The sequence below is a fragment of the Physeter macrocephalus genome, chromosome 19 (genome assembly GCF_002837175.3).
Source record: "Physeter macrocephalus isolate SW-GA chromosome 19, ASM283717v5, whole genome shotgun sequence".
Lineage (NCBI taxonomy): Eukaryota > Metazoa > Chordata > Mammalia > Artiodactyla > Physeteridae > Physeter > Physeter macrocephalus.
The window spans coordinates 3798621-3811889 of record NC_041232.1 but is presented as its reverse complement, the minus strand read 5'-3'; the positions used below and the strand labels follow the sequence as shown (position 1 = coordinate 3811889).

Genomic DNA, 13269 nt, shown 5'->3' with positions numbered 1-13269 from the left:
CCCATCATCTCCTGCAGCTGGGACCCTTCAGGTGGGTCACTAGGATCGCTCTGGGCTGGGGTGGGACCTTGTTGAGACAAGAAGCCTTAACTCTGGTAGACGTGCTGCTGTGCGCAGAGGCAGCTGTGCGGCGGAAGGTGGCAGAAGAGCACCACAGGCGAGGCTTGCTGGTAAGGGCGCTACAGCCTCGCTCAGGCAGCCACTCCTGGGGGACCTGGCCCACGTCATGCTCCTTAAGTGCATCTGGTTGTGTGGATGGCTTCCATCATGAAGCCCCCTTCATTGTCATGTCCCTATTTTCATTTTAGATCACAGATGGTGATGGTGTGGGGTCAGAGGGTTTGGGGGCTGCAAAGGAGCCTTAGAAGTGATCTAGTCCTGGGGTGTTCTACATGGCAGACCCCCTTTTTAAGTGGTGGAAACCTAGTCTTCGAAATCAATCAAAGTAGAGATGCTGTGGACAAAGCTAGGTCTGGGGAGTAGTGTCTGTTCTACTGGCTGCTCTTCCCCACCCTCACCACACGAGGTGGCCTCCAAACACTTTCAGGAGCCTCTGGGGGTCCACAGAGCACGATATGAAAAGCCCTAGTTGCTTCACTTCTGTCTCAGAAAACTGAAGCCAGGCTGTGGGGGAATGTGCTTTGCTTAGTCACACATGAGGCATTTTTGACAGAGCTGGAGCCAGGCCAGCATGTCCTGCCTCTACCCCACCCCCACCCCCAGTCACCTTCTCTCAAAATTCCTTCTCTCCCTTCTATTTTACTCTTACAAAACTGCATTTATAATTGTGTAAGCATACACATTGACCCCACATGGCAAAAAAAAAAAAAAAAAAAAAACCCACCATAGGCTGAAAGTCTGTCTCTTTTCTGAGAGGCAGAGTTGATGTTTTGACCTTTGTCTGGTGTTTCCATCTGGGTCACAGGGACCTCTCCTGGTCAGAGGTGCAGGTGTGTTTGTTCCTGTGCAGTATCTGTGGACAGCAGGGAGTGGTTCCACAGCTATTTATTGAGTGTCTACTGTGCAGGCTGGCTTGTATCAGGCTCTCAATTGAATCTCAAAACAGAGAAACACTCTCTGGGACATGGGAGCAGCTGTGAACAGCTACTACTGAGCTTCTTTCCACCCTCTTGGGCATTGCTCTTATTGTTACAGACACACCACTGATTTGTGTCCATTCTGCTTTTCACAGCATTTTTGCTTTAGAGCCCTAAAAGACAATGTGGCCCGTGCCCATCTCCAACGAATAAGAAGGAATCTTGCTCACCAGCAACATGATGTCACGGTGAGAGTCCTCTTCTGTATCAAGGCACCTCTTCTGATGACCATTTTCTTTTAACCTTTGTGCTTACAGGTTTGTTCAGACCTTTAGACTCCAAATCCTTAGTGTCCATTTTCTTTAGTAATCTAGCCAGAGGCTAGAGAAATTCTTATTCTTCTCTTGTTTAATCCCATTTTTTTATCTGTTTGCTAAAAAAATTGATAGTTGAATCAGAGGTCAGGGACTGTGGATTCCAACCTTGACCTAGGGAATACACTTTAAGTCTTGCATTCCAGGAGGCTTTGGTTATGTTTGCACTGTGAGTCTGTTGTCTCCAGTGGTTAAATTTACCTGAGGGCAACAAACATTTTATCGCCACCTGTAGATTATGTTTCTGGGTGTAGGAGAAAGGGGCATTCTAATTGTGAAAATGTTCAAGCATATAGAAAAATATAAAGAATAGTGTAATAAAACTCTATTTTACCATCTAAATTCAACAATTGTTAATATTTGCTTTTTTTCCCAAATCATTTCAAAGTAAATTACAGACATTATGACACTTTTACACCTAAACATTTCAGTATGCATTGCCCAAAAATAAGAACATTTTCCTGCATAACCACAGTATCATTATCATCCCTAACAAAATGAACAGTGATGGTCTAATATTAACCAATATCCAACCCATATTCAGATTTCCCCAGTTGCCCCCAAAATGTCTTTATAGCTGTTTTATTAAAACCAGGATTCAATTAAGGATTGATGGCTCACTCTACATTTGGTTATGTCTCTTAAGACTCTTAATCAATAACAGTCCCTCCACCCCCACCCCCACTTCTTTTGTTTAACATGTTTATTTTTTAATTGTAAAATACACAGAATTTATCATCTTAACCATTTTTAAGTGTACAGTTCAGTGGCATTAAATACATTCACATTATTTTGCAACCATCACCATTATCCATGTCCAGAACCTTTTTCATCTTGCAAAACTGAAACTCTGAATTAAACAATAACTCCCATTCTCCTCCTCCTCCCCCAGCCCCTGGCAACCACGATTGTCCTTTCTGTCTCTTTGAATTTGACTGTTTTAGGTACCTTATATTTACAGTATTTGCCCTTTTGTGATTGGCTTATTTCACTTAGCATAACGTACACTATCTTTCTTAATAACATTAACTTTTTGAAATGGAATGCCAGTTATTTTGTACAGTCTTCCATATTCTCCAGTTTTCTGTTTCCTTCTGACGTCATTTGATTTTCCTTTTTCCTGTGTAGCTCTTATAAACTAGAAGTTAGATCTAAGGGCTTGATTAGATTGAAGTTAAACACTTTTTGGCAAGACTACTTTATAGGCAGTAGTAGGTGATAAGATCAGTTTTAACTTCTAGAATGGCTTTGTCTTCCATGAGGCCCAGATTAGGAATACCTTCTTCATTCTGATTTACATAGATTTGGTAGATACAGCTTTTTGCCTTTTATGTTGGCCCAGAATAGTTCCATATTGCTTGGCCATAATTATTTTGCAAATCTGTTATATGTTAGGTGCTCCAAATTGAGGTAATTACTGCTTTGGGGGAGCTTACAGTCTTCTGGAGTTACAGATTTGCTAACTAATGGGTCAAGAGAGATCATTTTACCTTTTGCCTTAATAAACTTCTGTTTCCTTCCTGTTTTGCTGCAGCTACTGCACAAGTTCTGGAACCTCTGGCAGTCTCAGATTGAACAGAGGGAGGAAAGTGAGCAGCTCCCCTTCCTGTGTGCTGCCTGGGACCACTACAGGTAGGGACTGTGGCCTTCAGGCTCCCCAGGGGCCCGTTGTGACTGACTGGCTGGTCTCCAGGAGTCATCATCACCCTCAGTGTATTACTGCGGCAGATTGAGAAAGGCCCTGCTATAAACCAGTGTTACTGAGCTTGCCTTTTCCTTTTGGTTGGTGGGATGGGAGGTAGAATGAGGATGTTTGTACTGGTGCTCAGCCACCACTGCCTCAGCTTTCAGGTGTTAGTGACGTTCCATCTTGGAATGTAGGCATTGATAGTGTTACAGAGACGGCCCAGGCAGGTGGGTGTTTGTGGCTTGGTCTTGGAGGGTGTAGAGTGTGTCCTCAATTTTTTAGAGTTAATCATTCAGTTAAAATAAATAAAAGCACCACATGTCCACAAGAAAAACTCAGAATGTATAGGAAAGAAGTAGAAAGTTAAAAATAAAGGCTGCCTGGACCCCTTCCTTCGACCTCTTAGTCTTACGATTCAGAGGGAACCACTATTCACTTTCTTGCTGCAAGAAATGTTCGATAAACCCTCTCCCAAGAGTATAACTTATTTTGCATAGTTATAGGTATGATTTTGGGGCACCTTTTAATGAGTCAGTGAGAATCGCAATATTTAACTGAGTCAATTTGGAGTTGTCAGGATGTATCATTATTCTAAATCCTGGTTTACAAAGCTGAATGTGGTTCTCACTGTCAGTATCACTGTGTGAAAGCATGTCACAGACCCAGGTGGTCCTAAACAGGCCCCAGAGTTTGGCTGTAAAATCAGAAAATTCAGGATATTTGGGGGATTTCATACATATTACCTGAGTTCCAGAGACACTGTGCTTGGTGGTCTAATTAGCTTTACAAGAAAGTTGTCAAATTTGGGGGGCAAGCCACAGTCCAAAATCAGGGTGGGGGTTTGGCAGATTTCATGTCAGAAAACAGGTTATTTCCCTTAGAATGAAACCCCTGGGGTGCCTTTAACGCTCAAGATGTACCTATGCCCAGATTTACCTTCCTTAAAATCAAAACGAGGGCTTCCCTGGTGGCGCAGTGGTTGAGAGTCCGCCTGCCGATGCAGGGGACACGGGTTCGTGCCCCGGTCTGGGAAGATCCCACATGCCGCGGAGCGGCTGGGCCCGTGAGCCATGGCCGCTGAGCCTGCACGTCCGGAGCCTGTGCTCTGCAACGGGAGAGGCCACAACAGTGAGGGGCCCGCGTATCGCAAAAAAAAAAAAAAAAAAAAAAAATCAAAACGAAATTCTGAAACCTGAAAGTGGGAGGGCAGTTACCTTGGTGTTGTGTGTTTCATTACAGAATAACATTGCTACGCAAGTGTTTCAAATTGTGGTTACAGTATACTCAGAAGAGGCGATCCCAGCAGGTATGGAGTTCCTCAGAGCAGGGAGCTCTGCTGGCTTACATTCTTGGATGCGTTTGCTTTGGAAAGATTCTCGGAAAAGGCCTGTACCAAGAGGTCTGGTGTTCTGATTTGGAAGAGAGGGTACTGTGAAAAGCTCAAAGGTATCTGCCCCAGACCACCCCCCCCTCCACAGGGATGTCAGAAAGTCTGCATAACTCCTGCCCCTTCATCTGCTTTGAAAATGCAGCTGCTCTCTGAAGGTGGTGAGTGTATCAGCCATTCCATTCACATCTTGATCCAAATTGTTGATTATATTACTCAGCCAGCCCCTCGTGAGACCTTCGGGAGATGTTGGGGAAGGTGCAGAGCCTGAGTGCCATATCCCAGTGCTAAACGGTGTGAGACACAGGTGGGAGGGGGTGGGGGTCAGGCTGAGGGATTAGTGAAGGCAGGTAGAGAAAGACGGATTCAGTTCCATTTAAGAAAGACTTACTGAGCAGCTACTATGCCTTAGATGCCAGGCCAAGAACTGAGGATACAGCTGTGATGCAAAGCAGACAAAGTTCCTGCTCTCAGGGGGCTTGTAGTTTAGCCCCAGGGTGGCTCTAATGATGGCAGGTAGCCGTCTGGAGCGCTGAACCGAGAAGGATTTCCAGGCCACGTTCAGGCTCAGGGGAGTGTGTGTTCAACTGATGATGTCTGCACAGGCCTTGCAGTGGGAGGTGGCCTGCACAGGCCTTTGTTTGGCCATCCCTGCGGTGAATCGGGGAGGACACGAACGAAGCTCCTCCTGGTTATTTTTGTGCTGTCCTCTCCATCCCCTCCTCTATCTGCTGCTCGAGTCTAACAGTGAATCTAAAGAGTTTGGCTGGTTCCTCAGTTTTGGGAGGCATACAGACTCCTTTGGGATCTGGTTCTGTCTACTTCTCTCCCCATTCCTGTTACTGCTCTGCCCCTTCACAGCTGCACGCAGTCAAGCTGCCGGTCCTTCCCTGAATATTCTCTGCTAGCTCCTGCTTCCCGATCTGCCTGCTGCCCTTTCAGCTCAGGTGTCACCTCTTCCCCCTGCTCCACCCCTCGTGCAGCTTTCTTATAGCATGTTGTTGGCTGGCCTCCCTCCCTGCCAGGCTGGGGGCTCCTTGAGGGTACAGCCTGTCCTGCCTCATTCTTCTGAACTGTTGACAAAGGGTAGCTGCTGACTAGTATTTGGATGAGTGAATGAACACATGAGTGAACAAACAGATGAGCTGCTGGTGATTGCTTCAGAGTTTTCCCCAAGGATCACCTCAGTTCTTGGTGTTTGGATGGGGCTAACCCAGGGCATGGCTTGTTTTTGTGTCACCTTTGTCTTCCACACCTAGAAAATGTTTAGAAGTTGGTACATTCTTTGACGTCCCTTTGGATTATGTGGCTGTTTCGGAAAGGACATTGCCACTGGGTCTCTTAAGCTCATTGAATGCAAGCACAACAGAATGTGAAGAAAGAGCCCTTTTAGAAAAAGAACATGAGCCCCAGAGTTGAAAGGTTATGTTTGTTCAAGGTGGAAAAGAAGCAAAGGGTCTCATTTAGTTTCTCCCTGAAAAAAGGAATCTCCTCGACCCTGGGGCCCAGCACTGGTAGAAGGTCGAGGGTCAGAGTCCTTATCTCTTACAGGGCTCCAGCACGGCCTGCACAGTGGAAGGTCTGAAAAATAGTAAGAGCCCTGCTCAGCTGTTGTGTTGTTTTTTTTTTTTCAGCTGTTGTTTTTTAAAAAATCTTTAGCTAACATTCTGAATGTTATCTCTTGGTTTAGATATCCAAGGAGCTCATCAGTTCCTTCTATTTTAGGAAAATATTTTTTTCTAAAATAATATAAAAATATTATTTATTGTGGGTTTCTTTCTATTTAAAAAGTAATATATAAAGAATGGCAAGAAAGTTTGCTAATTGTTGAAGCTGGGCAATAAGTTTGAGGGGATTCATTATACTATTGCTTCTACTCTTGTTTACATTTGAAAATGCCCATAAGCAATATGTAGACATTACAGAAAATTTGGGAAGTATAGGAAGACATAAAGAAGAAAAAATTAAAACACCCATAATCCTGCCTCTTAAGATGACATTTGATGAGTAAACCTGGTATTTTTTTTCCTCTGTGTGGGTAGGAATGTGTGTACCCATGTATTCACAAACACACACATAGGCATGCTGTTTAGTTTTCTATTGCTCTGTAAAAACTCACCCCAAACTCAGTGGCTTAAAACAACCACCATTTTATTATGCTTAAGGATTTTGTGGGTCAAAAATTGAGACAGGACATAGCAAGGATGGCTGGTCTCTGCTCTGTGATTACTGGGACCTCCACTGGGAAGATTCTAGTGGCAGGGGGTTAGAGTCTTTTAGAAGTTTCTTCACTTACAAGTCTGATTTCTGGGCTGGAATGACTTGAAGATGGGGCTCCATTGGGACCGTTAACCAGAATGCCTGCATATGACTTCTCCAAGAGGCTTGGGCTTCCTTACAGCATGGTGGCCCCTGGGTAGTCACACTTCCTGTGTCGCAGCTCAGGGCTACAAAAGTGAGTGTTCCAGTGAACAAGACAAAAGCTGTGTGGCCCTTTAAGACCTAGCCTAGGAAGTCACTTAGTGTCACTTTCGCCATACTCTACTGGTCAAAGTAGTCACTGTCCACCAAGATTCAAGGGAAGGAGGATGAAAGAATTTGCAGTCCTGTTTTAAAAGCCGCCACACGTAGGACGGGAATAAAACACAGACCTACTAGAGCATGGACTTGAGGATATGGGGAGGGGGAAGGGTAAGCTGTGACGAAGTGAGAGAGTGGCATGGACATATATACACTACCAAATGTAAAATAGATAGCTAGTGGGAAGCTGCTGCATAGCACAGGGAGATCAGCTCTGTGCTTTGTGACCACCTAGAGGGGTGGGATAGGGAGGGTGGGAGGGAGGGAGACGCAAGAGGGAAGAGATATGGGAACATATGTATATGTATAACTGATTCACTTTGTTGTAAAGCAGAAACTAACACACCATTGTAAAACAGGTATACTCCAATAAAGATGTTAAAAAAAATAAAAATAAAAAAATAAAAGCCGCCACACGTGTATATGCTTTTCCTCCCAAATTTTGGATTATGGAGGCATACATAGTCTTATGTCAGTTGTCTGTCTTCTTACTAATGTATCAGTGAAATTTATAATTACATACAAATTTAAAGAATCTGTACTGCAAATAAGCATTATAAACAAAATCAAAAGATATTTTACAGGGTAGGAACAAAATTGATAACAACACGAGACAAAGGACTAATAAATTTAAGGTTGAAAAAGCCCCTGTATATCAGAGTTAAAATGCTGACAATCAGTAAAATGGGCAATGAGGATAAACACTTAGGCCATAGGAAAAAAGTTTAGATAAATATATATCTATACACACACATACATAGACAAATGTATAAAGAGATGCTTAACTCACTTTTAATTAAAGGGAAGCATTTTCACCTATCATATTTCATTTTTCAACTGTCATGTTGGCAAAGATTAGAAATAATGATTTTCATTTTAAAAAATGTGTAGGAAGCGACCCTTCCTTGAGAGTGGCGGAAAGGTCTTTTTAATGTAAAGTACAAATAAAGGTCATTCATTGTTTTACTTTAGCTGTTGCAGGCCAGAGCAGACAGTCACTTTCAGCGGAGAGCCCTCCCTGGAGCCTTCCAGGCATGGAGAAGGCTCTGGCAGTGGCACCAGCAGGAGAGAGTCCTCTATGCCAGAGCAGCACGCTTTCACAGGTATGCCATGCAGCTCCTGTCTGCCCTGGGCCAGGCGTCTCAGGTCCAGTTCTGCCACCCACATAGCCATTTGCTTGTTTCTTAGCCTGCCAGTCCCCTAGACCCTGGTTCTTCCTTGATTTTCAATAATGTGGGCTCTTTGAGCTCATCTAGCAGAAAAAGACAGCCAGTGTTTCCCCTGGGAAAACTTGTGTCTATCTGTGTATCAAGTGCTTTCTGAACAGCCCTGGTTTTATGCCTGTTCCCTCGTTACAAGCCACAGTGAGCCGCATTAAAGCTGCCCATTAGCTTTCTGGATCAGAGTGTGGTTGGACCTCGCATCGCCTTGGCAGGCTTTCATGAGCGTGATTTCCCTGAAACGCTTGGTTCCTGTTCTGCTAGACCTGGCTTTTTGAAGCCTTGAAATTATCATTGTCAACAAAATTAGAACGGGCAAGGAGCAGAGCTGCATCCGTTTAGCTCTCACAGGGGCAAACTTGCCCAGAGCCAGGTCCGTGCTACCTATTGGTGGAATGTCAAGAAGAGATTATTAATGACTAACTGTTGGCCACTGTGGTGGGTGTGATGTGATGGGAAAAAGGAAAATATAGCAGCTCATTTGCCTGTGATATCGTCATCTTCACTAATAATTTCCTTCTCACAGCAGTCCTGAGAGAACAGGTTCAAAGTGATAATGGTTGTTACACGGGTGAGTCATTTAAGTGGCAGAGCCAGGGTTTACATTCAGTCTCCCTGATTCCAAAGTCCAAGTATTTGCTACTGGATCAAGAGGAATATCTTTTTGATGACTGGGTAGGAACTTTAAATCTTGGTGAGGAGGAGAGACTGATATACAAGGGACAATTGAAGAACAATCCAAGAGAATAGACCCATGTGTCCTCAATGGTGTCAGCACAAGTTCTTCCAGAGCTCAGAGCTGGGGCTGAGGGAAGTGCCCTGGGGAGGCTCTCTGTGAGCTGGGGGTGAGGATGGCTGGTGGGATGAGGAGGGCCAGACTGAGGGGCTGCCTTCTCCTACAGGTAGATGATGGACAGGTGTTTGAGCAGGTGCATGGAACTAGTACGGTGACAGTTTGGGAGATTGCCCGGAGGACAGTGTGCATCAACTTAGGACAGGGAAACAAGGGGGAGGGACATGCATTGGGAGAAGTTGCAGTGAACTTGGCTTTGGAGGACTCTGAATGCTGGTTTGAGAGGATCAGCTAGATCCCCGGGCTCCTTACACGAAGTTCAAGATGTTTCTAGGGGGTGGCCACAAGGAAAAGTGGCTGACGTGGGCTAGCACTTACCTCTGCCCCTTCCCCTGCAGAGAGCAGCTGCGCCTTTCCTTAGTTCCTGTGTTGAGGTCTAGTGTAAGATTCATTCAAAAAATGGCTTCAGGGCTTCCCTGGTGGCGCAGTGGTTGAGAGTCTGCCTGCCGATGCAGGGGACACAGGTTCGTGCCCCGGTCCGGGAAGATCCGCGGCTAGGCCCGTGAGCTATGGCTGCTGAGCCTGCGCGTCCGGAGCCTGTGCTCCTCAACGGGAGAGGCCCATGAACCGCAAAAAAAAAAACAAAAAAAAACCCAAAAAAACGGTTTCACTACGAAACCACACACATACACACCCCTTTGTTTTCTTTACAAATGAGTCATGTTTGGTTCTATTGCTTTTTTGTATTTTGGCATGTTGTGGGGACCAGAAATTGAGGGTACCTTCAGAGCAGCCAAGAGGAGCTCCTAAAAGGGCTTTTGCTGGGGGGCAGGCATGGGTGAGTTTAGAACCATCACTTGAGACAGAAGGGTGGAAGGTGAATCAGAGGCAGGAAGTAGCACGGAGGCTTGAAGGATGGCGAAGAGGATCTAGGTGTTATCTTTTTCGGGTTTAGTGAGCTCTTTTTAGAAAAGTTCATTTTTCAGGTTCCCGCCTTCCTGGTTCACAAGAAGGCAGAGTGATTGAGAACCTGGCCTAGAAACCGACAGGCCTGACCGAGTTCAGACCCTTGCTCCATGCTTGCCAGCTCTGTGACCCTGGACAAGTCACTCAGTCTCTCTGAGCCCCAGTTTCCTCAAGTTTAAAATGGAGATGATTTGATAATAATCCTTATCTCACAGGGTTGTCATGAAAACTAAGTCGGATAATCCATGTAAAATACAAGCAGAGTGCCCAGCATAAAATATTAACTGTCCCCTGACCCCTAGAATTGATTTGTGACTCTTAGGGTAAATTAATATCCATAGGTTTGGTTTGGAGTTTAGAAAATCAGAGTTCTAAATAAATGTGTATGTTCTATCTTTCCATAATTGTTAGGGTATTTTAAAAAATATTTTAGGAATACGGATGGAATTTATGGTGGAATCTCATGAATTATGAATAAAAATGGTAGTTTATTAACCTGCCAGTGAAATATTATCCTGAGAATGAGACAAGACTGGTTTGCCTTTTTTTTTTTAAATTGAGCTAAAATTCACATACAGTGAAAGGTACAGATGTTAAGTAAAGAGATTGGTGAGTTTTTACAAATTATATCTCTGGATAATCAACACCCCAGTCAAGATACAGAACATTTCTATCACCCCAGAAAGTTCCTTCAAGCCCTTTTCCAGCTAGTTCCTATCCTGCATAAATAACCACTGTTCTGATTTCTGGCATTCTAGGTTAATTTTGCATGTTTTTGAACTTTGTACAGTCGGATCATGCAGTTACGTACTCTATTGTGTCTGCAAGTCTTTTAAAGTTCAGCGTAATGTTTTTGAGATTGTGCCAGGTTGTCGCATGTATCTGTAGCTGTTTTTTATTTGCCGAGTAGTATTCTATTGTATGAATCTAAGGCAGTATTTTGATCCATTTTATTTATTTATTTATTTATTTATTTATTTTATTTTATTTATGGCTGTGTTGGGTCTCTGTTTCTGTGCGAGGGCTTTCTCTAGCTGCGGCGAGCGGGGGCCACTGTTCATCGTGGTGCGCGGGCCTCTCCCTATCGCGGCGTCTCTTGTTGCGGAGCGCAGGCTCAGTAGTTGTGGCTCACGGGCCCAGTTGCTCCGCGGCATGTGGGATCTTCCCAGACCAGGGCTCGAACCCGTGTCCCCTACATTGGCAGGCAGACTCTCAACCACTGCGCCACCAGGGAAGCCCTTGATCCATTTTAACAGAGGAGTTGTTTCCAGTTTGAGGCCATTATGCGTGAGGCTGCTGTGAACATTTGTTTTAGTGGAATATGTTTTCATTTCTCTTGGGTAGATACCAAGAAGTAGACTTCTGGATCAGGGGTGGGTTTATGCTTAATCTTACAGGTGGTTGCATCATTTTATGCTCCCACCAGCAAATCTGAGAATTCTGGTTGCTCCACATCCTCACCAACTTTGTTTTTGACAGTCTTTTTAACTTAGCTGTTACCGTGGGTGTGGAGTGCTGCCTCATTTTTCTGATGACTAATGATTGTCCAGCATTTCTTAAAAGCCTAATAATGAGCCAGGAACGGAAGTCTCTGTAATTTGACCAAGTCAGATTGATTGCCAGGAAGGAGGGAATTCCAGAGGAACTCTGGAATGCTGCTGTACCTGAGGGAAGGGAATTTGTAACATTTGGGCTCCCACTGAAGGAACTGAGGAGACTCTAAGAGAAACAGGGATCTGTTTTGGATTGATTGCTGTTTCTGAGGCAAGTTGAGGAGGGACTCACTAGGGAGAGCTGTCATGAGTATCCTCAGGAGTGAATGGACATAGCAAAGCTTGTCGGGGGCATCACTGGTGAGGAAGCAATAACCACCCAAAGAGGGGTCCTTGTGGCGTCTTACAACTGCTGCATGACGTTGGGAGAAACAGTGTTTCTTTGCAATTGGCTTTCTGTGTGACTGATGAATGGTAGAGCTGTTCTTTCTTTTCAATCTGAGCTGATTTTCATTCTTTGAATACCAGACAGGTTTTGATTCTTTCAGCCTTTATCATGTGCTTATTGACCATTTTATATCTTTTGTGAAGTGTCTGTTCAAGTCTTTTTTCCTCGCTTTTTAAAAAATTGGGTTATATGTCTTTTTAAAATTCTTACTGATTTGTAGAAGTTTTAAAAAAATATATTCTGGTTCATATTATTTCTTTTATTGGACTAGGTATTAAAAATATTTTCTTCCAGTGTGTGGCTTGCTTTTCCATTTTTTAACAGTATTTTTTAAAAATTGAGAACAAAGTAGGTGGTTATATATGTACTGAAATGAATTAAATTTTTTTTTTTTTTTTTTTTTTTTTTTTTGATGAGTGGAAGTGTTTAATTTAGATACAGTCCAGGGGAGCTTTCCTGGTGGTCCAGTGGTTAAGACTCTGTGCTTCCAATGCAGGGGGCCTGGGTTCAATCCCTGGTTAGGGAACTGAGATCCCACATGCTGCACAGTGCGGCCAAAAAAAAGAAATTAAAAAAAAAATAATAAAAATAAATAAAAAGTTGAAAAATTATATTGTGGTTTAAAAATTTTTTTGATACAGTCCATTTCCTCAGTTTTTTTCTTTTATAATTAGTGATTTGGGGGTTCTCTCTAAAATAATTTGCCTACTCCAAGATCTCAAAAGATATCTTCCTACATTTTCTCCAGAAGTTTTATAGTTTTAGCATTTACATTTAGGTCTGTGATCATCTTGAATTTTTTTCTGTATATGGTATGAGGTAAGAGTCAAGGATTTTTTTTTTTTTCTGTTCTTCAGTTTTTCCCAGCATCATTTCTTTTTTAAAAATATTTATTTATTTATTCATTCATTCATGCATGCATGCATGCTGTGCCAGGTCTTAGTTGTGGCACACAGGATCTTTGTTGTGGCATGCGGACTTCTTAGTTGCGGCATGCGGACTTCTTAGTTGCGGCTTGCGGACTATTAGTTGCGGCATGCAGTCCAGCAACATTTCTTGAGAAGACTTGCATTCCTCCATTGAATTGCCTTGGCACCTTTGTTGAAAATGAATTGGCCAAATATGTTTGTATCTATTTCTGGACTTTCTTTTCTGTTTCATTTATCTATGTGTTTAATGTGTTTATTCTTATGCCATTAAGATACTATCTTGATTACTGTATCTTTATAGCAGGTTTTGAAATCAGTTTATTCTTCCTGGGATTTTGTTTGGAATCACACTGAA

General features: G+C 43.4%; 1 protein-coding gene across 1 annotated transcript in view; it reads left to right on the top strand.

Moving 5' to 3' along the window:
* The window catches only part of LOC102974591 (protein SFI1 homolog), a 78760-nt gene that overhangs the window by 52421 nt on the left and 13070 nt on the right, over positions 1-13269 (top strand). The window contains exons 11-15 of the mRNA XM_028480526.2: positions 100-170; positions 1193-1285; positions 2946-3043; positions 4338-4404; positions 8038-8168. Of these exons, the coding sequence (XP_028336327.1) occupies positions 100-170; positions 1193-1285; positions 2946-3043; positions 4338-4404; positions 8038-8168 (460 nt within the window). The remainder of the gene's footprint in view (positions 1-99; positions 171-1192; positions 1286-2945; positions 3044-4337; positions 4405-8037; positions 8169-13269) is intronic.